The 26,518-nt window shown below is 33.0% G+C and overlaps 1 protein-coding gene across 2 annotated transcripts in view; it reads left to right on the top strand.

Moving 5' to 3' along the window:
• Positions 1-24,964, top strand: part of LOC100643386 — a 59,442-nt gene extending 34,478 nt beyond the window's left edge. Inside the window, exon 6 of one of the 2 annotated variants that reach the window (XM_048406429.1) lies at positions 24,855-24,964. In XM_048406429.1, coding sequence (XP_048262386.1) covers positions 24,855-24,859 — 5 coding nt within the window. In that variant the 3' untranslated portion in view covers positions 24,860-24,964. Of the gene's footprint in view, positions 1-2,565; positions 14,899-24,854 lie in introns of those variants that run through there. The other variant, XM_048406428.1, reaches the window with a different exon arrangement.
• The last annotated feature ends 1,554 nt before the right edge of the window (positions 24,965-26,518 follow it).

Below are 26,518 nucleotides of genomic sequence, written 5' to 3'. Positions count from 1 at the left end.
GGTGAATATATAATTGGAAATCCAGTTTACGTAGTATAAATCCAATTTCCAGATATTTATTTCCAGAAATATATTTCTCACAGAACTTTTTAACACTGCTCGTTGATCTAATTTTAGGAAAGTAACTTTAGAACATTTTTCCCAGGTGCATAAAAGAGGCAGATTAACTACCAATGTATCATTTCTAAACAATCCCTTTATTCAATGTTTCAATACAGATTTTCTAAACTTTGATTCAACGATTATTGAGGATTATGTTTTTACAATCTTCTCATATCCTTTTTATGTATCAGTTATCGAGCACTCACTTTTAGAGAGGTCCTCAATCGGATTTTCGAATGCTATTCATCGCGTGCAAAGTGCGCACGTGACCTATTTATTTTTGCTACCTTTTTTTTTTTCTTTTTTTAATTCGGAAATCATAGATGAACGTCCCGTATTTTATGGAACTTGCCTGATTTAAATAGAAATTTGCTTTTCAAATGGAGATTCGTTATTTCAGATAGACATCGATACGCAAGTACGTATTAGCAGGTTTGGTTTCACAAAGAGAAAAAAGAATCACGTACATGATGTTATTTCTTCGTTCTTTTTTTCTGCTAAAAAACATTCTTTTACTCTAATCTAGTAGCCCCGAGGTTTTCATCTCAAATTCCTTTTCCGTGCTTCAGATAAGATGAACTAATGAATGAGATGCGTAGTTACCCTAAAAAGTAGTTCTAATTAACCCGTTTGAAGTGCTATTGCGTCGCGAGAGGAAACATCCAATTAGAAATAGCAATCGCGAAATTCGTACTTTCTTCAGTTCCATGTACATCTAATCTCATACTCATAGAAACTGTTCCATATTTGACTTGATTTTCATGCACAATCATGCTAAATAATATAATATCTTCTGTACTATATACAGTGCTATATTTATATCAAGTATATCAATTATTAAATGTAGAGCGTGTAGAATGTAAAGATAAATGTGGTATTGAAAACGGAAATAATGTAATCAAAGAAAAGTAATGACGGAAGATATGGGATAAGCAGTGTGCTTAAGCGTGTTCTTGTTAACTTTTCTATTTTTTTTGTCATTGCTATCATTAAGTCAATTTATTATGCTGAAAATGAAATATAGCTTTCAATAAATTGTATGTAATATATTAGAGCGAACATTATTAAACTGTGATATCGAAAATAGTTTAGATGTAGAGTAATATATCTTATCATGATATAATAAAAATAGACTTCCTATATATATTATAATTCCTGTATTATATATTTAATGTTCTCTTGTGAAGAAGGAACTATATTTCCGTTTCAGTAATTTATATAATCTGTCAATAATTTGTAACGATACAAATCGCGAGGAAAAATTGTTTACTTTCAATCTTAAAATCGTTCTTTTAACGTATTATTAAACACGTAAGAGTATTTTATTTTTGATAAAACAGATTTCATTTGAAAAACATGTACTTTGCAATAGATTCATAGATTCCAAACAAATGGCAATTCCCAAGTGAACGACATAATGTGATCAATGATTGCAACGTTAGTTGTGTAGATTAATATAAATTGTTTTAAACTATCGTAATAACAAAATTCATATTATTCATTTCTTACGAAACATTGTATATTTATCTTCTACTTTCAAAACACTTATATTCTCAATCTATCTGGTTACTCCGTTTTTTGGCTGTTTTATATTAAAATACGTGTTTTTAGCTAGTTACATGGATGTCAGAGAGTCAAAAGAAACAGATTTATCACATCTTTTCGCCATTCACATCAGTCGTACGCTATGTTAAATTAGAAGACGAAATTCCTATTTAAAATTTCTCGTATTTTTCTAGTATCTGGCATCCTATAATTTCTTGTAAAAAAATAATTGCAAGTATGCAATGTATTTTTTGTATAAAAACTTTTCGTTTTTCTATTATCTGGTCCTGTGGACTATTTTTTCACGTTCTCAAATCGCTTCTTTCGTAACATTATATTTCATTTACAGTTATTATGTTTTCTTTGAAACGAAAAAGTTTTATAATTGTTTAAAGATATCGAGGAACGTCATTTAATTCTATATTTTATATGGCAAAAAAAGAATTTGATATATATATATATATATATAAAGATTGTTAATGTATTAAAATATATACTATGAAAGGGATATAATTTAAAGTTCATTATCTATATTAAATATTGAAACTTTACGATAGATAAAATATATTATAAGACTTTTGAATTGGGGTATATAATTACCACTAGTTGTCAAATATTTCAAGTAATAAATTCATCGTTTATTAAATTTTAACACGAACTATATTACTTGAATTACGGAGTGGCATTTGACCAAAGTATTCAAAATCAAAATTAGGAAGGCTACATAAACGAAACAGTGCAAAAAATCTATATAATTTATGAAATAATCGTTTAATTTATTAAAAACGTAAATGTATAAAATTTCTATAGAAAATCACGATTTAGTTTTTTTGACAACCTGGACAGTTTTACTATCGTTCAAGTTCGCACATTCTGTGTTTCTAACGTGATATTTGTTTTTTTAATTCGTTGTTCCAGTGCAAATTATACCCGCGCCGATCGCCGAGTCCTCAGCACCAAATATCGCGCGAGGGTGGCCTCTAGCTACATTACTGTGCATACTCTGCGCGATGCACAAGATTATTCCTTAATAAAAGTCAATTGCTATAGGATAATTAAAACAAGAGAAAAAGAAAGAAATTAAACAAAGAAGAAGAAAAAAAAACACAGGAAAAAGTAAAAAAAAAAAATGTGTAATATACGTAAACGGAGAGTAAACACAAGTGGAGAAAGAAGGGAGAATTTGTGGGAGGGAGGGGGGAATATATATTATATACATATACACACACATACATATATATATATATATATATGTGTGTGTGTATATAAAGAACGAACAATCACAATGTCTTCCTTGATTATACCGAAATACACGGGGGCAGCGATTTTATTGTCTTGCAGAAATTTTATAAACTCATATAGACGCGGCTTCTTCGTGCAACTATTTTCGATTGTCGCTTGTATCAATCGTTATCTATTTCGCGAAAATATTGTCGAATTCCAAGGAAGAATTCCGTTCGTTTTTCTGGTCTGTTTCGGCTCGCAAGAGTTAGAAATGAGACCAATGAAACGGCAATAGGGAGAAAGAAAACGAGATAACACGTAGTGAATAGCAATTCGCCGGTTAACAGTGATTTTTTCTAAAAAGAGAAAGATGAAAAAAAGAGATAGGCATATACGCACGGGCGCATTTTCCTTCTTCTCTTTCTGCTTTTTCGTCCTTTTTCTTCTTCTTCTTTTTCTCCTTCTTGTCCTTCTTTTTCTTCTTCTTCTTCTTCTCCTCCTCCTCCTCTTCTTCTCCCCTTCTCTTTTTCTTCTTTGTTTTGTTTTTCTTGTTTTTCTTCTTCTCGTAACGTCGACCACGCAACATGGATCCGTTTACCATCGTTCGAAATCTCTCTGCGTATATCAGTATCCACGATTTTAGATTTTTTAACTACGTTGATACGATATCGAATTAAATCGATTTCGTACTGAACCATCGAGAAGAATTTATCAGATCGGCGAGAAAATAGATATATACGGATGTACTTATTGTTTTATCGATAAATTAAAGAGAGTTATCTATCGCTATTCGGTGATCATTGCGACGGGACGCGATGGACAAATCCGTTCATTCGATTGGTCTATTATAACGATCGAATACGGTATAATGAATGTCAATTCGTAAATCGAATTTCTTGTTCGAAATTAAGGAATGTAATCGTATAGTTATCGTTTCAAACAAATGTTAAAGCATTTATCGTATATAGTTTAATACTTCTAATTTTAACGTCTGTTATTTAAATATATGAATTTTTCTTTTATTAAATTGATATTTCGATTTCCGAAATACTAAAAATGATTTAATACGAACAAACAGAAGAATTGAATATCTATAGTGTGTAACTATTATTACCATTAAATTCATTATTTTCTTGTCATTGCTTTTTTGTCGACATGCATAACCAAAGATGAACATTGTGATCGATTATTTAACGTTTTTATATTCCTAGTTGTAGTATCATGTATGTACTCGTCATAAAGCTAATTTATGTACTAATAATAAGTAAGAACGAAGAATTACCTATATATTTCATATACATATCGTATATATGTATGTATAAAAAAAATATTATAAGTTAAATAGGTATGGTACATACGAGCTTTGTATGTGTGCATGTGAACATTTTGTTTTTAAATATCTTACATATTTATATATGAAACGAAAATTATATACGTATGTACTTACGTATGTTTGCTAACAGACGCTAAGTATGTATACCGGTATGGAAACTGGCATCCTATTTACAAATCAGAAATTAAGACTGTTGTACCTTGTTATCAGTATAATGATATAATTGGTCGTATTTGACTATGATATTCGTTTATTCTGCTATTAATGTTTTCTTCGTTTAATCGCTTGTTCCTCGCGCTTTTTGATGAAACTCACGAATAAAAATCATTAATGTAAAGCTAGTTACATACGTTTAGTTATACCGTGCAATAAAACTACAATATACATTATACCTCTATGTATAGTACATTATACAGTAATAATAGACATTGTAAGAACCATTATATGTGTACGACTATTACTATGTAATATTATTAGTATAAATTTTACATACATTTGTTTCACCTGAAAAAGTTTAGTACAGGCCAAAGTTGTGCACTTTGTCGATCTACATATACTGTATAGATACATATGTACATAGAGTACAATTATTTTTTCAATTCTAATACAACTTCTATAAAAGATGAATATTATGAATATTTAATCAAATTGGTATTTTCTCCCTTTTTCTTTCTTTTTTTTTATTTTAAATAGAGACATATCAGTAGATATACAAGATCATGGTCTGTTATTATCGAAATCTTTTATTTGTTATTTAAAATAACTAAAATCTTAGACAATCTTTTATATAGAACAAATAAATAATGGTAATAATTAATACATTATTTATTTGTTATTAAAACGGCTAAATGCAAACGAACTAAATTAATTATATTATCGTAATTGCCTAATCATGCCGAAGCAAAAGAATGCGAATTTCTGATACTTATTTTAATCTCACTTTGTCGGACTTCCCGCATAGTTATATTGCACGTTATAATTAACCGTGTATAGATAACTTGATAAAATACGTGCACACGTAGGATGGTCCCTTAAGAACAAAACTCGTTCGTTGCGCGACGCGTCCCATTGCGCTAATCCCATAGCAGGTCCTATTTTTAACGAAAGAGGGGAAAGCACGAAAGAAAGAGAGGAAACGTTTTATTTTATCACAGGGGAAGGTTTAGCTATTTTGTCAGCGCGACAAATAGTCTATAAATGGCCATCCTGAACAAGAACGGAAAAACAACATGTGTAATTATAGAATTTCCTTGCCTACGCACCGTGTTCTGCACGTCGTGTCGATCAATAAAGTTGTGTATACGACGGCTTTCCGGGACATGCCACGTGTGCACGATTCTAAAACGCTTCCGTTCCCCTTTTTCTTCTCTTCTTTTTTTCAGTTTAACGCGTTCTGTGGAAAAGAAGAATGAGAAGAGGGAGTGAAAGTGACAGATAGATACAGATAAAGCGACAGAAAAAAAAGAAAGAGGGAACAAGTGCTATGAGTGGAGAGGGGGGGAGGGGACTGTTATATTCATAATGGTAAGAGTACTTTAGCAAGTGATAGGTACTTTCGACGTATCGGGCAACATATCGTAGCGTTATAATTATACATAAAGAGTTAATCTTTTCGAGCCTCACGGCTACTTGATTGTCCCTGATCTCAAGAGGCGCGCGAATAGCTACTAGCTACGGCACCCTGCCGATACAATGCGATGGAGACGCTGACGAACGCGAAACAGCTCTGCTCATTATACAACTGATTATGAGTCAACCGAAAAGGAATTTAACATGAATAATGAAGACCATTTTCAGAGTTGATTGCACAATGCTTACGATATGATTTAAACGTAAAATACATATATGTAAAAATCTGAATAGTCCTTGCTTTAAATTTATAGATTTTTAGGAGAGTAAAATTTTTACATTCATGATGATGAGATCTAAATTTATATTAGTAATTTATAAAATTATGCGTCTATTTGCAGGGCATTTAAAATGTTATATCAAATTAAAGAGACTTAAACATTACTTACAATATAAAATGCCTCACCTATTAAAAATGTAACATGAAAGATTTGAAACAGATCAAGATTAGTTAGTTACAATTTGTTCAAACGAATATGTGTAGAACAACACATAATATACACTATGTAAATATTCATTGTAAGTATTCAAACTTTGTTTAATTTACACTAAAATTTTTTTTAATTTGACCAAAATAATTTCAATAAATAATAGATACAGTAATAATATAGTATATATTATATATATAATATACTGTATATATATACAATATTTATTATTTAAATATCATTATTTGGATTAATCTCGAAAATTATTCTATTCGAAAAATCTGAAAGAACTTTCTTGATCTAACTTATAATTTACAGAAATCCAAGAATCTAAAGATAAAAAGCTTGCCAAGTAACGAATAATTTTACAATTACGCAAGTTAATTTTATCATTACGCACTATATGTTAAAAATTAAATTAATCGCGTCACAATATTTTTATTATATGTAAATATGATGATTACGGAGAAGATGTAAAATTATAGTGCATAATTTCGTAATGAAAATATGTTTTGTTAAACTAAACAAGTGTCTACATACTTTTAAGTCATAGCGTGTATTGAAAATAATAGTGGTACTTATTTTTAAAATGATTCGGTAATATAATTCAAACGATGCTTTTATGTCACTCACTTATTAGTTACATTTTGTACAAAATTGATTAAACTCAAGATATTAATTATTTACTTCGTACTTGTATAGACGTAAATGCTTATTATTCGATTTTCTATTACTTAGGAACGTGAACGAGTTAATATATTCGTAACAAACAATTCACACGAACCGTATTTCTTCGAGTGTTCTATAATCAAAATATATAGTATTACATGTTAAAACAAAATTTTGCTTTTAATCTGGATATAGTTATAACATTAGGTTTGATCATCTTACAAAGAAGGTTTCTATCGCTATTACGATATTATATTAGTCCCTAAACGATTGTTTTGAAAATCCGTAGCTTTTTTTTGTCAGTCAATTTATTCTATTATATTTTATATATTTGAAAACAATCGTTTATTGTGCGCTTTTATAAAAAGCTACTTAATAAATATTATTGCAAATTGAATATTGAATAAGGTTAACGATCAAGGGAAAAATCTGGCATTGGTCAATAAGAAGCGTCATTTAAAAGAAAGGAAACACTTTCCCAGGGTATAATATAGGCATATGTAAGTACTACCCCGAAATTCTTAGATTTTGTTATGAATTTTCCAAACAACCCGATACAATAGAACGTCTCCGTGGATGTGTAACTAAAGATTTTGTATTGTGCACTTTAGCCTTTCAGAAACTAAATCAATCATACTTTTTATTACCTTCTTAATTTATCACTCTGAAAGACGCAAAACGGAAGACAAAAGGCGGTTGACAATGAGTAGCGAAAAAAAGCGAAGAAACCGGCAAATTCAGGCCGATAGAATATCGTTGACAAACGATGAAAATGTTGTTGCTATTCGCATTGATATCTTCTTTCCAAGCGGTGATTGTAATCATGAACGAGATTCCATCGAGCGATGATAAAGCGTTGATCAGTCCGGCGAGAAAAGTAGCCGTGAGGATAGTCGGCGGAGAAATCACGAGCATAAGAAATTATCCGTTTCTCGTAGGTGAAATGCGCCCGTGAAGATTCCTAAATATTATTTAAAACTGCGGATACGCGAGTCATGCTCTAATCGTCTCCAAAATACAAAAATAGGAAAGATACAGATAGAAAATAGCGCCAGCAAAATATCTATTTACGAAATCTTTTCATGTCTCGATAACATGGTAAGAATTATTATTCCTCGCGATTTTACTAAAATTCATAGAGAATAGTAGAAAATATGTACGTATTTAAACTGTTTCCTATTAACGGAATTGATCGAGGTAAAAGTAGGGAGAAGAATATACTAATGGTGATTTGGAAAAGGGGGTTAAATAATAATTTAGGAGCGTATAGTATCTATCTAAAAGTAAGAAAGTCAGTATGAAAGTAAGAAGTATTTTATCGATATAGGTACAAATTAATCTTGGAACAATCTTATCCGTGAAAATTGACGAGAAAAATACTTAATCGGAGTTACAATTCGTATAAATAAGGAGAAAGCGTTTTGTTGACTTACATATGTACGTAAATAGGTGCCCATGACCAAGTTAACCCTGGAAACGGGAACAAAATTCGATATAAATTCATCATTTCCAGAATAGTCACAATTCTATTCTAAAATATACGTAATCTTCGTTCAAGTTGAACATATACTTGTAGAGCAATACTTATCATATTAAATAGAAAACTAGGATAAAATTTGCCTTGAAACGAACACTGATGAGATAAGTCGATAAAGAATATTTCAAAATGTTTTAGAGTTTAGAGTTTCTTCCTACGAATTAAATGTACCAATTCTCGTCGAAACAATCTTCATCTATAACCGGATCTAATATCTCTTTCAAGATTAATTTGCAAACCTATGTACAATTATATTGATAATATGATTAGGCCGCAGATACTTATGCAAATGCATATTTTTATGAATATAATTAAAGAGGTAGAATCTATGTGCAGAGTTTTATTTACTAAATATTGTAATTTTATATATATTTACGCGTCATGTGCATTCTACGTATTTTTGTATCTTCACATTTCCTATGAATGCATAAAAGTTTTCAATTTATTAATAATAGCGTTCTTCTCACTTTAATAGATAGTATACGCACCTAAATTATTTATTATATCTTTCATTTTCATTCGTCTCTGTAGCAAACGATTCTTCGATTAGTTCTGAAAGTCTTAGGTTGTTCGAAAGTTGATAGCGAGATGCATAAAAAAAGTAATAAAAAAAAAAGTAATTAGCATTTTGTTGAATGTTTATGTACTATTCTGTTTTATATGACATTTTACTATCTACTGAGTGGCCTCGATTATTTTTCAAGAAGGCTGTTCGTCTCTTTTGATAATGAATTCTTTCAAGTTACGACGTATTAAAAATTTTTGTGAAAACTAAAATAAACGACGTTCAGGTGTTCTTAATTGCTCCGAATTAGCTTATTTTCTAGCTGAGGTTCGATGCTTTTTACTATAATCTATTCTTGTTAAAAAACGGTTTCTAATGGACTATATTTTTTAAATATTTCTCTTTAACGATTACATTTAATGTTCGATTAAGAACAGTATCTCTTTGAATTTTCTATTATATTATATAAATTGTTCGTGAAGTTGACAACAAAATTTCAAAAAAGTTTTATGACAATCTGTTCTTACAGGATTATTATGGAATATTGCTTTATTAGGTTGCATGTATATCCGTCGTTTTATTTTCCGTTTGTGCTAAATTTGGTTGCTCCAGGTAATATTTTTAGGTTTAGAGAGAATTCAATTTCTTGGAAATCAAGCAATTTTCTAAAGCCTAAAATATATGATAAGCGAATGGTGCTATATTTTGTGAATATATGTTTTCAACTAAAGTCTAATATATTTTGTCTCTTCTTGATCGATATATCGATGAATGCAGGATTTTTCTCTTCGATAAAGAATTTTATCAAATATATACATACTATAGATAACAGAGTATTAGAATGTATCTATTGGAAGACTGAGAATTATATTGGTGTAAGTCAATTCATTATCATTTTTCACAACATAGTGTTCTACTTTTATTGTTCTGATTTATTTCATTTTTTAAATGATAAAAGTGTATTCAGGCAAAGAATAAAGACATAGCTTCGTTAACTATGGAACTAATGGGACAATACTTGTAAGAGTTGAAATGCGTGATTAAATCGAAATTCCTAAAATCTTGACTTACATCGTGTTATGATATTGCGAACATTTCGAACAACCTAATAAAAGAATTGTGGATGTATAATATATTTATGCAAGTTCATACTTATACGAATATAATTAAAAAAGTGGGACATGAGTAAGAAATTGTTTTACCTGTTAAATATTCTAGAAAATATTCTATGCTTTGGATATTTTATATATTTTTGCATATTAATTTAGTGCATTTTGCATCTTCAAATTTCTTATAAATGCATAAATGTACGTTAGGATAAGGAATTTTTTCGGAGACGATTGGAGTGTACGTTGTAAGTATCCGGGTTCTATCGGTAAGAAGTAAAGGTTCGCTGATGACGAAACCGAATTTTCAATGTCAATTTCTCATAGGTCTCGGTCCAACGGCGACACTTTAGTCATGTCTGCGGAGGTACTTACATAGCACCGAGATTCGTTTTGTCCGCCGCGCATTGCATGGTCAGGTGCGTTCTAATTGTAAGACTGCGACACATACGTATGTAGGTATGTATACAGTCTATGGCTCTTATCCCTAAAATGGTAGCAAAGTATCGTCAGTACTGGGTATCTTAACCGACAGATTAATAAATATATTCGATTAGTGAAATGTTGCAATGTTTTTGACGATTCAACGAATTCTCATTGGTGCTTTGAAAAGTGACTACATGATAAATGAATACACGCTATACATATACACCGAGACTATTTATAAATTTCTGAGAATAATTAGGGACTAATTTTCAGTCATTTAATTGATCGTAGAAATTGCTGATGGTCAAGGCTGATTACCTTTTTTAATTGTACTTCTTGAGTTAATAATGAAAAAGAGATGAATTGGGAAGTTCGTATATTGAATTGTAACATATGAAATGTCTTTTTGTCCAACTTTACTCTACGCTAAGATATTTAAAAGTATTTCATTAATGAAATCAAAAAAATTTCTCGTTAACGAATTACAATTGTATACATATCTATAATATTATATTATTTAAAGAGTTTAGATTTATTTTGTAGATTTCAGAATATTATTCATTACAATTTATTAATGAGTATCCATAATAACTTGTACGCTATTAGTCCTCTCTTTAATTAAAATATTCTATCTAGAATGTTTTTCAGCTTTCAAGTATATTTAAATAATTCGAGCCTCTATGTTTCTTCCTTTTTGATACTGAAAAATAGTCAATTAAGATTGCTTGTTTCTATCTCGATAAAAGAAAAATACAACATTATCAAAAACGCTTGTACATTTTTAAGTGTAAATATATATGTACATAATTGCAAAAAGCAAAAAATCTGATATATTCATATTTTTCTGGTGTATAGTTGTACTATTTAGGTGTATCCACAAGCTGATGCGAAACAATTATTTAGATATTTGGAACTGAATGAAGAAAGCAAAGAAAATGATAAAATTTCCGTTTTGCCGGATGTTTCGTAGTAGTAGATTTTAACTAATGGAAATAGATTATTTGTTATTATTTATATTGTTACGATGTATACATTTATATTTTAAATAACATTCATATGTTATTATATTGTTATTATATATACTATATTATATATATATATATATATTGTTATTATTTATATGACGAAAAAAATTACTACAGAAAACTTTATCTTCAAAATCATTTTAACAACGGATACTATAAAATATATGTTCTACCATTGTAATAAATGGCAAGAACATTAATTAATGATAATCGCCTTTAAATCTATAAATTACTCTTTATATCGAGAAACAGTATAAAAAATAGACATTATTCGCAAAATATAAATTATACATCTACGACATGCGTATATTACAATCCAATATACCTAAACCACGTAAGCAGTAGTTTCAACCTTATGTATCCGGTAATTAATCTAAGTAACGCTATCTTGCTTTTTAACATATAAAATCGACTTCTACGTATTATGATCTTCGTATTAATGAAATTCTGTTTATGAAAACACGCTCGATTGTAAAACACTTAGTTTCTTTCACATTCTTTGATCACGCAATGTTACATCGTGCATCTCGTATATATGCAATGTACTTGTATAGATACGTAAAGGTAAAGTTGGCCTGCTGAAAGCCATAGAAACGAGAACGTAGAATCGATTTCCTTTCAGAGCTTGACGTACCGACGATTTTATAAAGATTAGTTATAACAGTTTATCGAAACCAAAGGCATGATAAATGCTGTCAATAGTTATTTTTTTATTAAAACCATAGATAGATGAGACATGGGTCGAAGGAAAGGATTTATTATATCTCTCGCGTATCTTTATGCTACCATTTTACGGTCATAGAGCATTCTTCGCTCGTAGCGCTTTCATTGCTATCATAGATACGTATGCTGCTTTTAAGATCCCCAAATGTAATAGATATAACACGTTAATTTTAAGGATATCAGAGATCCTCTATAGCTCGTTTAAAATTAACTGATTCAAGGCTATTTATAACTTGCCCGTGTCTTTTACATCTAATCAAGCATCAGATGAAAAGAATGAATTAAAAATCTATAGAAAATATATGGAAAATCTATGAATGAAGGATTTTATCGTTTTATTTTTATCATTATATGCACGTATAGTTTGGATGGATTATTATGGATAATTGAAGGATTTGAAGCAATAAGGGGACAGCTTCGATATTGAAATATTAGTGGAAGATAAAGGCCTATTCTACCTATTCTATAGGTTTCGTACTGAAAAATTAAGAAGTTCATTATCGAGAATAATTGAATATGAATTTTTAGCGCCTTTATATCGCATTATTAAAATTATACTTTTCCTTTATCGACTTTAGAATTAAGTATCTACTTTTTTCATTCTTATAATTATTTCAAAATTATCGATTGTTATATAATATTAGGTATGTGTTTGGTTCTTTGCAAAATTTCATAATCTACGGTTTATTTCTCAAAACCTTAAGAGCTTGTTCCCTTCCTAATATCGGCTGTAGTATCTAGCTATAGGTGACCAGAGTAGTTGAAGGTAGATTTCAGTTACATTACTTAATTTTAGGCTGTTTAATTACGAATTTCGATTATTACTTCGTTGTCTTTCGTTTACTTCTTTACTTTTGCAATTTACTGCAGTTTCTGCTTATTAGTATTAATCATTATTTACTAATATTCGAAGACCACAAACGTTCTTTGTTTTATTGCATATAAGCCAGCAATCCCGTTAAAGTCTAACGTTGCATATGTATATAATATACATATATTCGTATTATAGATATGTTTGGAAAGAAATGAAATACATAATTAAATGAAAAGATGAATCATAGTATATAAATGATAACATCTATGACCGGACAAATAGCATTGATCAGCCAATTGAACTAGCTGTAGCAAAGTCAATTTTATCATTAGATCGCTGTTTTAACCTTTGCAACTGCGTTGCGAACTGCTGCGATTGTTAACCTTTAAATCGCTAAATGTACAATCTAATCTAGGTAAAATGTCTATATTTTGAATGAGTCTATAGCAGAAGCATTGCTGAAAATCCAATTTGAACAAAAAATCGATGAAATTGCACATACGAATCGAATAATTAATTACTCGACCATCAAACTGTTAACTGAGTTAGGTTACCTTCGATTAAGAAATATTTCTTTTTTCATTGAAAAGCCAATTTACAATTTAATATGTACTTGTACAAAAATTCAAATACAATCAGTTCCTGATGAAAATACATGTATTGTAGCTAATAAGGAACAGGAGCACTTTAAAATACTTATAGATTCAGCAGTGAAATAAAAAATTCGTAAGTTATGAATTAATATTAACACTTAAAGGCTATCATGCGAATATCACTTAATATTATCGTTCTGTAATAATTGTTCAGTTCCACACTGCAAACGACTTTTCTACTTTTCGTCTAATATCAAATAATAATAAAATGTTTAATTGCATTCGTTCGACTTTATTGATTTGTAAAATGAAAAGTATGTACACACATACATATATATAGTATATTACTGTAAAATTTCACCTACGATAGTATACAATATTAACGTGATTTCTTTCGATGACAGCTTTTAAGGGTTAAATTGCAAATAATTCAACTAACGGATTATTAATAACCAAAGATTTCAAGTTCCATACAAAATTTACTTTTTCATGGTACTATTTTACACCGATCAGCATACGTAGTAGCGTATACCAACGACAGTAGCGACCATAGCAGTGAAAGGGTTAGCGGCGTTATATAGATCTTATTAACGTTTAACAACCCAAACTTAGAACAAAAAAAAAAAAGACAAAAATCGCAAAAACAAGAAAGAAAAGAAACGGAAACTGACAATGTAAGTGCACTAATCATTCGTCACTATCTTTGTAATCGACTCATCAAATTTCCATGAAATTTCGAAAAGCGTTTATTATCTTTCCGTGTGAAATCAGCTTTCTCTCCACTTTGGAAACAAGGAATCAGTGGCCGCCCGTGATGATCCTACAAAATTACTTGATCTATTGTTATTGTTCTACGCGAAAGTTCATATGTGTGCGTTAGGAAGAAAAGAAAGGAAAAGATGTAATGCGATGAAAAGAGTGAACCATGTAAGAATATGACGTGCAACTTAGAACTGATTCGATTAAATCATTCGTATAGACCGACGTTCGACGGCAATTGGATACCTGAAAGTCCACGTCGATTCTACGCGATCGCCGGAGCCACTTATGTGTACTTTCCAAGCTGGAGTTCCATACAGATGGAATTGATAGACAGAATATTACCGCACACGAACTTTAGATTCTCGAACATGCATCACGATATTGGATTGTTCAGGGTGATTATTATGTGTATATATAAACTCTGTGTGAAAAAATAAAATAAATGAAAGAAATGAAAAAAAAAGAGAGAACAAAGAAGAGGTTGAAGTTAATATGAAATATCCTTCATTTTTATTTATTTATTTCTTTTCATTCACAATTTGTCCAATTTGGACATGTGGTAGAATACATATCCTGAACCAACTATATGTGTATATATATATATATATATACACATACATTCGTATATATGTATATATCTATATACTTACATATGTATTTACACTCTAAATATATGTAGATATAACCGATGACTATTTTTCCTTTCCTTTCATGTTCGGAGAATATTTTGATTGAAATTGAATAAAGAATATATATAAGAATATATATTTATAGTATAAAGAAATATTTGGTCTTGGTCACCGTAAACGCATTCTGCACTTTTGGATCGATGGATATCCAAAATGAAGATTGTTAAAAAAAGTTGACTGCAAGATTGACCTCGAGCATGGTTTCCAAATCTTTTTTATCGCGTCATATAGTACTCATTGCGAGGAACAGAAGCCTAAAAGGAATCATGGATTGCAAATGAATTGCTCTCGTGTAAAGTGGTAAAAAACCGATTTTAATTACGTAAGTTTTATATTTTCAGTAAAGTGTGTTATCATTTATCTGTTTGCTAACGCACATTAATATTGCAACCACGAGAAAATTTTTTTTTTCATTTACAAGTACTTTACAATCAATTCTCGCATTGAGAATTTTGAGTAAGTTTCTCTGGCGTGGCGCAGTGACATGACTAATTATTTATAATAAGTTTATTTCTAGCTGAATCTAACGTTTAGGTCTAAGGGATAGTGTTTTCTTAGTCCGCGGATCTGGTCTGACGTATTAAGTAATTTAGTAATTAGGGGGTTTCGATGGTTGTTCACTCTTATGATATATCTATTACTACATTTTATTATTTCTTCTTTGACTGTGGGTATCTTGAGGTTGCGATGTATTGCTTCGTTGGTAACATACCAGGGTGCATCTATTAGGGATCTTAGTGTTTTCGATTGGAAGCGTTGAAATATTTCAATGTTGGAATTACTTGCTGTTCCCCATATTTGGATTCCATAGGTCCAGACAAGTTTTATCATGGTCTTATAGAGCGTAATTTTGCTCTGCGTGCTTAAGTTGGAACGTCGGCCAATGAACCAGTAGAATTTGTTAAGTTTAGCCTTGAGTTGCTTCAATTTGTCTATGATGTGTTGTTTCCATGTCATTCTCCTATCCAGAGTCATGCCCAGATATCTGACTGAATCCTTGTTAGGAATTGTTATATTGTTAATGATCACCCGAGGGCAGCTTTGTTTTCGCAGCGTGAAGGTTACATGTGTGGATCTATTTTCGTTAATTTTGAAGCCCCATTTATGGAACCACTTTTCCATAAAGTGGAGGGGTTTAAAGGGGCAATTATCGGGTTTGCGTGGGATGCTAATAGCGTTGTCATCAGCAAATGTCGCTATGGTTATCTCTGTTAAAGTTGGTAAATCGGCAGTGTAGATGGAGAACAGCAGGCGTCCGAGGACACTACCTTGGCTTCTATTGAAATGTTATGGTTGTGGCGTCTAAGTATTTAACCATGAATTGTCTATTGATTACGTAGGACTTTACGTAGAATTTTCTTCAGTTTGAATAGAAGCCGTTCATGCCATACTTTGTCGAATGCCTGTTGAATGTCTACGAATACCGCTGAGCAATATTTTTCTTTTCTAGGCTTTGGCTGATATTATGTGTTATGCGATAGATTTGCTCTGTTATAGAATGTTGCTTCCAAAAACCGAATTGATGATCTGGCAATGTTTTCAAATCCTCTAGAAGTGGAAGGAGTCGATTTGTTAGCATCTTCTCGAATAGCTTTGACAAAGTAGGTAGAAGATTAATTGGGCGATTGGAGCTAGTTTCATGTATTGGTTCAGTTCTGCCTGAGCAGTCGAGCTAAACGAACGCGCGAAACAGTGCTTCAGTGAAAGTGCGACAAGAGAGAAGAGAAAGCGATAACGCAAACGCCCATCGCCAAATGGTGGAATATGCAGATTCAACCAAGCACAATCCGAGACAAATGCAACCATATTACATTCACGCTACGAAAAAAGATAGCACCAAACATCCTTTTGAACGGCACGCATATAACACAAACAAAGCAAGTCAAATACCTAGGACTCCACTTAGATACACAACTCACATGGAAACAGCATACTAAATCAATAATAGACAAAATATAGACAAGGAGACAAATGCATTGGTTAACAAGTCAAAAATCCAAATTAAGCATAGAAAATAAATTAAAAATATAGAAAACGATCATAAAACCAATCTAGACGTACGGAATACCACTATGGGGAACAGCAGCAATGAGCAGCAATATAAACAAAATAGAGGCAATTCAAGCTAAAATTCTTAGAACGATAGTAAACGCACCATGGTACGTTAGAAATGAGGACGTACGGAGGGACCTGGGAATGCGAACGGTCAGAGAAGCAATCAGCAGCTACGCTGAAAGATACAAGGCAAGAAGAGGAACACACCCAAACCAGCTAGCAGCGGAAACGATCAACACTTTAAATATGGAAAGAAGGCTAAAAAGGAAACACCCAGCAAACCTCACAAAGGATATAACCTAGCAAACGCGAGAATGGTACCCCGCTGGGGGTAATCACCCACATGATAATAATACCCCTAAAAAATTCATCCTAATGTCCAAGTGGACAAATTGAGAATGTAAATAAATAAATTAAAAAAAATGTATTGGTTTACCGGGTTTAGGGATGAGAGTAATCAGTGATATTTTCCAGGACTTAGGATAGTATTCAAGGCGAAGAATTGCGTTAAAAATTGATGTGATGAGTCCAATCCCTTTTATGGGAAGTTCCTTGATTGCTTTATTACATGTTTGGTCATGTCCCGATGCTTTCCTGGGATTTAGACGACGAATTAATTCTAGTACTTCTACAGAAGTGAAGGATTCAATAGGAGAAGACATTTGGAAGGGAGAGTGCAGGTATTCCGTTACTTCCGCGGCAATTTTGGAGGAGTGAGGTTTAAATACGTTAGATAGGTGATTAGCAAACAGGTTGGCTTTTTCTATAGGGCTATGCGCCCATCCACCTTGCGGACGGCGGATTGGAGGGATTATTTGCGGAGGACGCGTGAGTTTCCTGGAAGCCTTCCATAGTAAGTAGTTGGAGTCAGTTGTAGGGGACAAATTGGCGAGATATTTTTGAAAACAGTCATTTTTGTAGTTTTTGATGATCTTGGTTAACTTCCTAGTTGCGTTGTTTAGTTTGCGTTTGTCATCTGGTGTTCTGTGGGTCTGCCATACTCTTCTAAGTCTACGTTTTTCTGCGATTTTTTTAATTTGTAATGGGGATACTCATGTTTGCTCATAGAAGTCTTAGTAGCTGTGAAGGAGCGGATAGCGTTTATTATGTTCGTGTTTAAGTTTCCGTGGCTGTTTCGACATCTTCGTTTGTTTTTAGGGAAATTAAGACTGATATTGAATGACTAAAGACTTCTCTAAAGAGCTGCCAGTTGGTGAATTGATTAATAAAGCCATTAGGTGGATTTTCGATAATTGTTGAGCTAATTGTTGCTATAACGGGGGAATGGTCAGAAGAGAGTTCCGCCGAGGAGTTGATTTGGACATATCTTGGCGAGATATTTTTAGTTATAAAGAAGTCGAGTAAATCTGGTATTTTCTTAGTGTCAGTGGACGAGTATGTGGGTTCGTATGTGGTGAGGTAGTTGACATTTTTGGTGTTTATGCTATTCAAGAGATTTTTGTCTCTTACTGTGATAAGTCTGCTGCCCCATTGGGTATGTTTGGCGTTATAGTCTCCTCCAGCTGTGAGTCTATTGCCCAGAGCATCAAGGAAATTATAGAAGTCTTCTTTAGAAATGAGGTGTCTAGGAGGACAATATACTGCTGAAGTGGTGATTGTACCATGGCAATCTTCTATCGCTACGTTTGTAGCCTGGAGGTAATCCTTCTGGAATGATTTAAGCTCGTAATGCTTAATGCTGGCTTTCCACTGGGATATTGGGTATGATAGAAGTTATAACCGTTTATTTTCAGATAATTTTTGTCGGTGAAGTGAGTTTCAGATATGGGCATTACGTCGATTTGCCGTTGTTTTAAGAAGAGTTCTAGTTCGAATTTGTGTTGAGCTAGACCGTTGGCATTCCAAAGAGCTATGCGTCTTGGTTTTATTTTGCGCCGGGACGTATTAATTTATCCATGATGAGTGTTAATAATGATAGTAAGTTATCAATTTGTTCTAATTGTTTTTCGATTAATTTTTCGAGTCTAGAGAAGTTGTCTATGTTTTGTGGATTGAGAACACTATTTTGAGAATAGTCCCTAAGGATTTTCGGGTTATTTTGATTTCCTTGTACTACTTGGGCATAGGAGATTGAAGTAGTAGTGAATTTTTGAGGACTGGGTATTTGGTTGGTTATCTCTTTGGCTCCAGGTTTAGGATACTTGTTTGTGTACAAGGTTTTGTAGGCTGTGCAACCTTTATAGTTCGCAGGATGGTCTCCTTGACAGTGGATGCTCTTCACTGGGGCTTCTGGTGATTTAGTGCAATGATCAGTGGTGTGTGTACCTGCACATTTAACGCAGCGGAAATTATGGTTGCAGTTTTTCTGCGTGTGACTGCGGTTACCTTTGGCACCTTTTACATTGTACTATCTCTTTTTTTATTAAAGGAGATTCGATTTTTACTACTGAGTTCATTAGTCAATTTATGTTATAAATTTGCTTGTTATCAGATTTTGTTTTAAGTCGATGGAGAATAAGGATAGCGGGTTTTTCGAGATTCTATGTCTTATGTTGCTGATGTTTGTTACTTCATGGCTAAGTTTTAGGAATTCGAACTTCAGTTCGTTTAAGTTAGCCGAATGGTGGATGTTGCGTAGTACCACTCGAAAAGGTCTTTCTTGTTTGAGTTGATATGCGTGGAAGTTTGCATTCAAGGTTTTTAGCAACTTAGTTAATTTTCTATAGGCCTCTGGGTTGGTCGGCAGAATTTTTACGTGGTTATTATTAATTTTTAACTTGTAGTCCTCTTTGCTGATGGACTTTATCATTGTTCGAATGTCGATGATGTCGGCAATGAATATTGGCGGGAGAGGGGGAATTCTTTGAGTATGTAGATTATTTACCGTTTCGGTTGTGTTCATGGAGTCTTCTGTAGTCTCAAGTATTGAGAACCTGTTGTAGGTGGTCACTTGGCTAGCTGGTGGTTTAGTTTGACTCTTGTTCACATTTGTCTTGATTGTTTCCAGCTTGCGTTTTTTCGTGTGCTGGTCGTTTGCAAAGAGAGATGTATTGCCCCTTTGCCACGGGGGAGGAAGAACGGCGGTGTTATAACTTAGCTCCGGAGAGCCTGTTTGGGATGTTTGGGCCATCATCGAGCTAGTTATTCAATATGAAAAAACTAGTCGAGAGGCTGTGTGAACACCTAGCTAGGTTTGTTGGATTCGCTTTCGACAGATGGGCGTACGTGGATTACGTGTAGTTTTGTGAACTTCACAGGGCACTGGACACACGTCTGCACGCTTCGGCACTCACCAGCAAACTGGACTAGCACGTTTGCGAACACTTGGCTAGGTTTGTTAGATTCGCTTTCAACAGATGGGCGTCACGTGTTGTTTTGTGAACTTCACAGGGCACTGGACACACGTCTGCACGCTTCGGCACTCACCAGCAAACTGCCCATCCGCGCTGGTAGAAGAAACTATCGTCGCTGGATACTCCGGGAATTACATCAGAATTGGACTTTTCTACATTCTCATATTATATTTTACTCGTCAGAAGTACGAAACGCATCGAAACATTTGATTTTCGCATAATTGTAATATCAATATGCATCAGCAAACAAACAAATGATAATATCGATTACATGCTTTACTAAATGTGTAAAATTTACATAATTAAGATCGGTTTCAGCAATAATAACATTTTTTTATCATTTTCTATGAAGTCCATTTACAGCCAATGGTTCCTTTCAGACTTTTGTTTCTCGCGATGGGTATTATACGACGCAATAAAAAAATTAATCTTGAAGATCGTGCTCAAGATCAATCTTGCAATCATCTTTTTCGACAAAACTTCACCGATTCAAAGGTGTAGAATGTTGTACATACATATACGTATATAAAAATTGCAAAAGGTTAGAAGGAAAAGAAAAAATAAAGTATAAAGTTAAAATTTGGAAACAATTTGAGCTATTACAGATGATTTTTGTTTTATTTTGTTTTGTGCTTTTCTCGGCTTTTAGCTGCAGAAATATATATGTATTTATATGTATATAAATTTTACACGCGGCTGAAAATTCTATGAAAAGAATAAAAAGAAAGAATAAAGAATCCAAGTCGAGATCTTCGACTAATTGTAGATTAGTAATTGTAGATTAGATTAGACTAATTGTAGAATTGACTGTTTCATTTTCATATATATATATATATATATGTCGGAGATGGTAGAACACCGGAACCTCTCCTTGGATTCTCCGGAATACCTTAATGTCGTAATTTAGATTAAACAAATGTCACTCCGATTGTTCGAGATTTATGATAGTGAGCTTGGGCTCGAGGCGACAACCAGTCGCCGAACGTAGCCGCGGTCAAGGGATGAACGTTTTGTCTAACAAAGGCATGAAGTAACTCTATAGCTCTCCTTAAAAATAAATACTTGGGACGGGGCACGACGGTAAACATTTCAACGATTTCTGTCCCATGGCTCGCCACACGCAGACTCTATTCTTCGAGTAAGATGATTGTCAGATGCCAACGCATCTTCACAGTACATGTTTAGCTGGCCGAGGACCCGTTACGAATATTAAATTTCAGTTATACAAAGTCCTTCAAATAGACAAATAGTCTGTGTCCCAACTACGAGAAGATAAGAGAAATCTATCCTTCCACGAACGACGCTTCCCGCTAGCAACTTTCCCCAAGGACGGCTAACATTCTTCTCTAACCACCAACATGGAAATTGACCAATTAACAGTAACGTCAATTTCCCTCACCCTTAGAACGAAGACTTTTCTCTGCGAATCCGATGATCTCGTGCCCTTAGACACACCCATCATAGTTTTCCTCGACAGCGTCACCGTGACAGAGAGTCACTCTCTTGTACGATCTCATCAACGATTGAACTGTCATTCTTATACATAGTGATTGCTCCATGCATTAACATTGAGTACAACTTAGACGCTAAAGAAGAGTAGAGTTCGTCATCCCGTTGACCGCGGATTCGTTATTGAGCCTAGGATCATTGTCATTAGCTTCTCGAGTATCTAATTATCGCGATTACTTGTCAAATTCTATCATAATCATATTTGCACTAGTAAATATCTCCTCTATTGCATAATGATCACGTCTAATGCCAATAGGGATTCGTTTCACGCCCTTAACCCTAACTCTAATCTTAACGCCAAACCGTTCGCATTATGATTAGAGTTAGGGGCGTGAAACGAATCTTCACTTCGATTAGACATTGTTGTTATGCAATAGAGAAGACATTTACTAGTACAAATATGAGTATTACAGAATTTGACAACCGTGGTAATTAGATACTCGAAATGCTAATGACAATGATCCTAGGTTCAATAACGAATCTGCAGTCAACGGGATAACAAAATGTGCTTTCTTCCAAAGTCCAAGCTGTACTTAACTTGTTTGTCTACGGTACGAGTATTACTAAACGTAGAATATTCACCGAGCGTAAAGACGCTATGTAACTCGCTAATGAGACCTCACGAGAGAGAATGACTTTCCGTCATGATGATGCTGCAGAGGAAAACTATGATGGGGTGCGTCTAAGGGCACGAGGTCATTGGATTCGTGGAGAAAAGTCTTCGTTCGGAAAGTGAGGGAAATTAACGTTGCTGTTGATTGGTCAATTTCTATGTTGGTTGTTAGAAAAGGATGCTAATCACCCTTGAGAGAGTTTCTAGCAGGAAGCGTCGTACATGAGAAAAGAAGATTTCCCGTATCTTCTCGTAGTTGGTGATAGATTTAGGGGCTGCTAAGACTAAGACTTTTTGTCCGTTTAAAGAACCTTAGTTAACTAAATCCTAAGATTTATAGCGGATCCTCAGGCTAACTGAATATGTACTGTGGAAATGTGTAACGTCAATCCACATTAGAGACCAGGCCTCACACCGCGGGCAAGATGGTACTCAGATGTCTACACATCCTTGGCGCGTACTCTCAATAGTCTTGAAGACCCACCATGGGTCTTGGCATTTTTCATAGTTAAGGTCCTTCAGACCAAACAAGTATCTTTTATTTTAAGTGTTTAAGTTTTACATTTATTGTTTACTACGGGTTAACACGGGAAAGTTGGTTTTTCTCGTTCGGTATCTTTCGTTAGCAACTTTCTCTCGGGGGCGGATAAAACCCTTCCTGGTCCACCAATCTTATTATTATCCAATCGGAAGCGGTGTCTACTGTCCTCACTTTCTTAACCAAAATTTTCATCAACAAATTCAATGGTCCCGTGTCCTTAGACACACCTACCCTTAGCTTTCCTCAGACACAGTATCGTCAGTAAAACTTCATTTATTTTGTATCCTTAGAATAGTCAACATATCTTTATCGGTTTCTATCCTTAGATCCTTAGAAGGCCCCGGTGTCCCCTTCATCTCCGACATATATATATATATATACATATATATCTTCAATAATAAAATCCTTTTATGTAAATTGGTGTATATATACGTACGTAAATTATATGCAATAATAATTACATATAAGATAAATAAAACAAATTTAAGAGAAAAGAAAAGAAAAAGGAACGAATGAAAGGAAGATCAGCCAAATGAGATCAATAGTTTCTTACTCTGTTTTCAAAATTCTCTTTTATATCTAACTTCAGTAAGCTCTCTGTAGTAGTTCATAAAATATATAAAAAATAGAGAATAAAGAATGAAATAAAACAACACGAAAAAGGAAAAATAAAACAAAATACAAAGACATGAAATTTATGAGAAATATCATTTTCATTCTACTGTTGTGTTTATTTTTATATCCAGCTTCGGAACCCCTTTCGTATTAACTCATACGTGAAATACGTCACCCTTCCTCTTGCTTATGACGCAGACATTTTCCAAAGGTACACCGACCCCTGCACTGTGACTGGCTGGGGACGACACATTCCTGGATCCAATGTACGTAGTTAATCGCATATAATTATTTACTGTCATCTACAAAAATTGTTTTATTGATCGACAAGCGTAGAGACATTCTGTTTAAACTTGCATTGTATGAAGCGTGGAAAATCCACAAGTGCTTGAAGCATGAATATAGAATAGAGTACATGAAAGAATACAGAGTAAATATAGATCGTACAGTGGAAATCTAAAATTGAATTTCATTAATCCTTTGAACAGAAAAAAATGAAGTTTACTTCCAATTTTCTTTTCTTTTCTACATATGCTCTCATCCTATTTTGTGTTTTTCTACTTACTTTGTTTATTGTATTGTATTTTATAGTTCTTTCCTTCTTCCTATGACTCTTTCCTATTGTTCATATTCCGAATTTCGTTTCTGAATATAGACTCTACGGTATAATTCTAACTTCGACAGAGAATAATAAATCGACTGGAATAGAAGAACTTCTAACTTATTTGTGATAGCGCATTTCAATTTAGAAAGATGATTTTTATTTTGAATTTGAATTTAAAAACCTGATTTTAAACTTGAACTTGAATGCTTACAGGAAACGGGTTAATAAAAAATTTCATTAAATTAATAAGGAATAACAAATATTCTAGTACAGCCAAATAATTTTATTTAGAGAGGGTCCGGTACTTACCTTCGTAGTGTCCAATTACCTTTGATTCCGCCGGAAAAATGTCCAGTTTCAGGAGTAGATAGTAAGTTGCATTTATGCGCAGGCGTATTACAAGGTGGACGAGATGCTTGTCAAGTTTGTAACAATTTAAATTCAAATTTATTTTATACCTAGATATCCTTTTCGTAAAAGAAATAAATTTCAGGGTGATAGCGGTGGTCCACTTTTATGCAATGGTACGCAAGTTGGAATAATTTCATGGGGAAAAGGTTGTGCTCGTCCTAATTGGCCAGGCGTATATTGCCGAGTAGACTTATATTTAAACTGGTTGAACGAAACTGTACAGAACAACACTGCGTTTCAAATATGCGGTCTCGATATTACAAACGTTCTCATTATAAAACTGATAATATTCTTTGTTTTGTAAAATAAAAGGTATTTAAAATAAATTATATATGTATGTGCGAATAATTTATAAATCAAACGAAAGATTATAGGTCAAAAGAAAAATATTTTATTGTAGCAATAACATTTGTATGTATTATACGAATATGGTAAATAAATATTAAATGGCTTTTAAACTTGGCACAAGTTTTATGCATCCTGCCATCGCTTCGACAGCATTAAATAAATCGAGATTCCAATTTACAACATTGCTAATTAATAGAATTTTATAATTGAATAAACTTTCCCTTTGAAAATCGTTCCTTTTTTAATTTATTCTATATTTTTTGATACGTAGTACTCGATGAATACAGACAAAATATAGCGGTTTCAAGTTTGGGAATCCATTCGCACTAATTCAAAAGTTATGTATTGTAAGCGTATTGTATAACTTTCATTAACGTGATAACCGCTTAGACGGTAAATTTTGTTGTTTATTGCAACATTCTAAAGTAGCAAAATATGGCCTTATTATTATTATATGAATCGATTTGTCAAATAACATTTTTCATAAAGGTTTAAAGGAAATCTATACATACTGCCCACAAACACAACGATCTACACTCTCGACACTCGTATACCAATGCCTAGGGAAACTGTTCGATCATTGAGTCTTGACTAGTTATGGAAAATCAGCATGGAAGACAAGAAAGTTCTTGTTTTGCGTATGCGTGACATGCTATGAATATTTCAGACTAGTGTACTTTATCCATCTCTGTCTGTCTCATAAAAACGCGAATTTTGTTGACCTTTCATGTTGATCTTTCACGACTGAACACGAGTCAATTTTTGTACGATTTTCCTACCATGTATGGATACCTGTTTATATGATCGTGCCCATGATCGAACCATATTGAACGATTGGTTTTGAAACTCCCGCGGTGGGAGATGTTACGATTATGCGGTGACGTGTGTTTCTGCAATCCGCCACTAACAACGTTACGGCAGAGTAGTCAAAACAATAGAGTATACAAGGCCATATTTTGTTTCCCCTAAAACGAAATTTAACCATATATAGAATTGTTTATGAATAAATAATGTATACTTATTCATAAAATATTATAAAAATTATAAAAAATTTACTTGATTACTTCCACCACAAGGTACTTTATTGAAATTGTTTTAGCTATTCAACATTAGCGCCTTGTGTACGATGGACAATACAAGAAACTTTCTGTCCTCAAATCTGGAACCAACCCCAGCGTAGGAGTTTTCAGACCTATGTATTAGCGATGCCGATACATTTAAATTTTATCGATATGTATTGATAGATACTCAGAGTATCGATATAATATCGGGAATAAAATATCGATATTATCAATATCGATACTCAATGAGTTACTTACTAGTTGAGTTATAATTATGAGTTATAATACTGACTGAGTTAAACTACTTTTCATAATTTTTCATCATTTATTTAGAGTA

This window comes from Bombus terrestris, chromosome 6, assembly GCF_910591885.1.
Source record: "Bombus terrestris chromosome 6, iyBomTerr1.2, whole genome shotgun sequence".
NCBI classification, from domain to species: Eukaryota; Metazoa; Arthropoda; class Insecta; order Hymenoptera; family Apidae; genus Bombus; species Bombus terrestris.
This window is presented reverse-complemented; position numbering and strand designations above follow the sequence as displayed.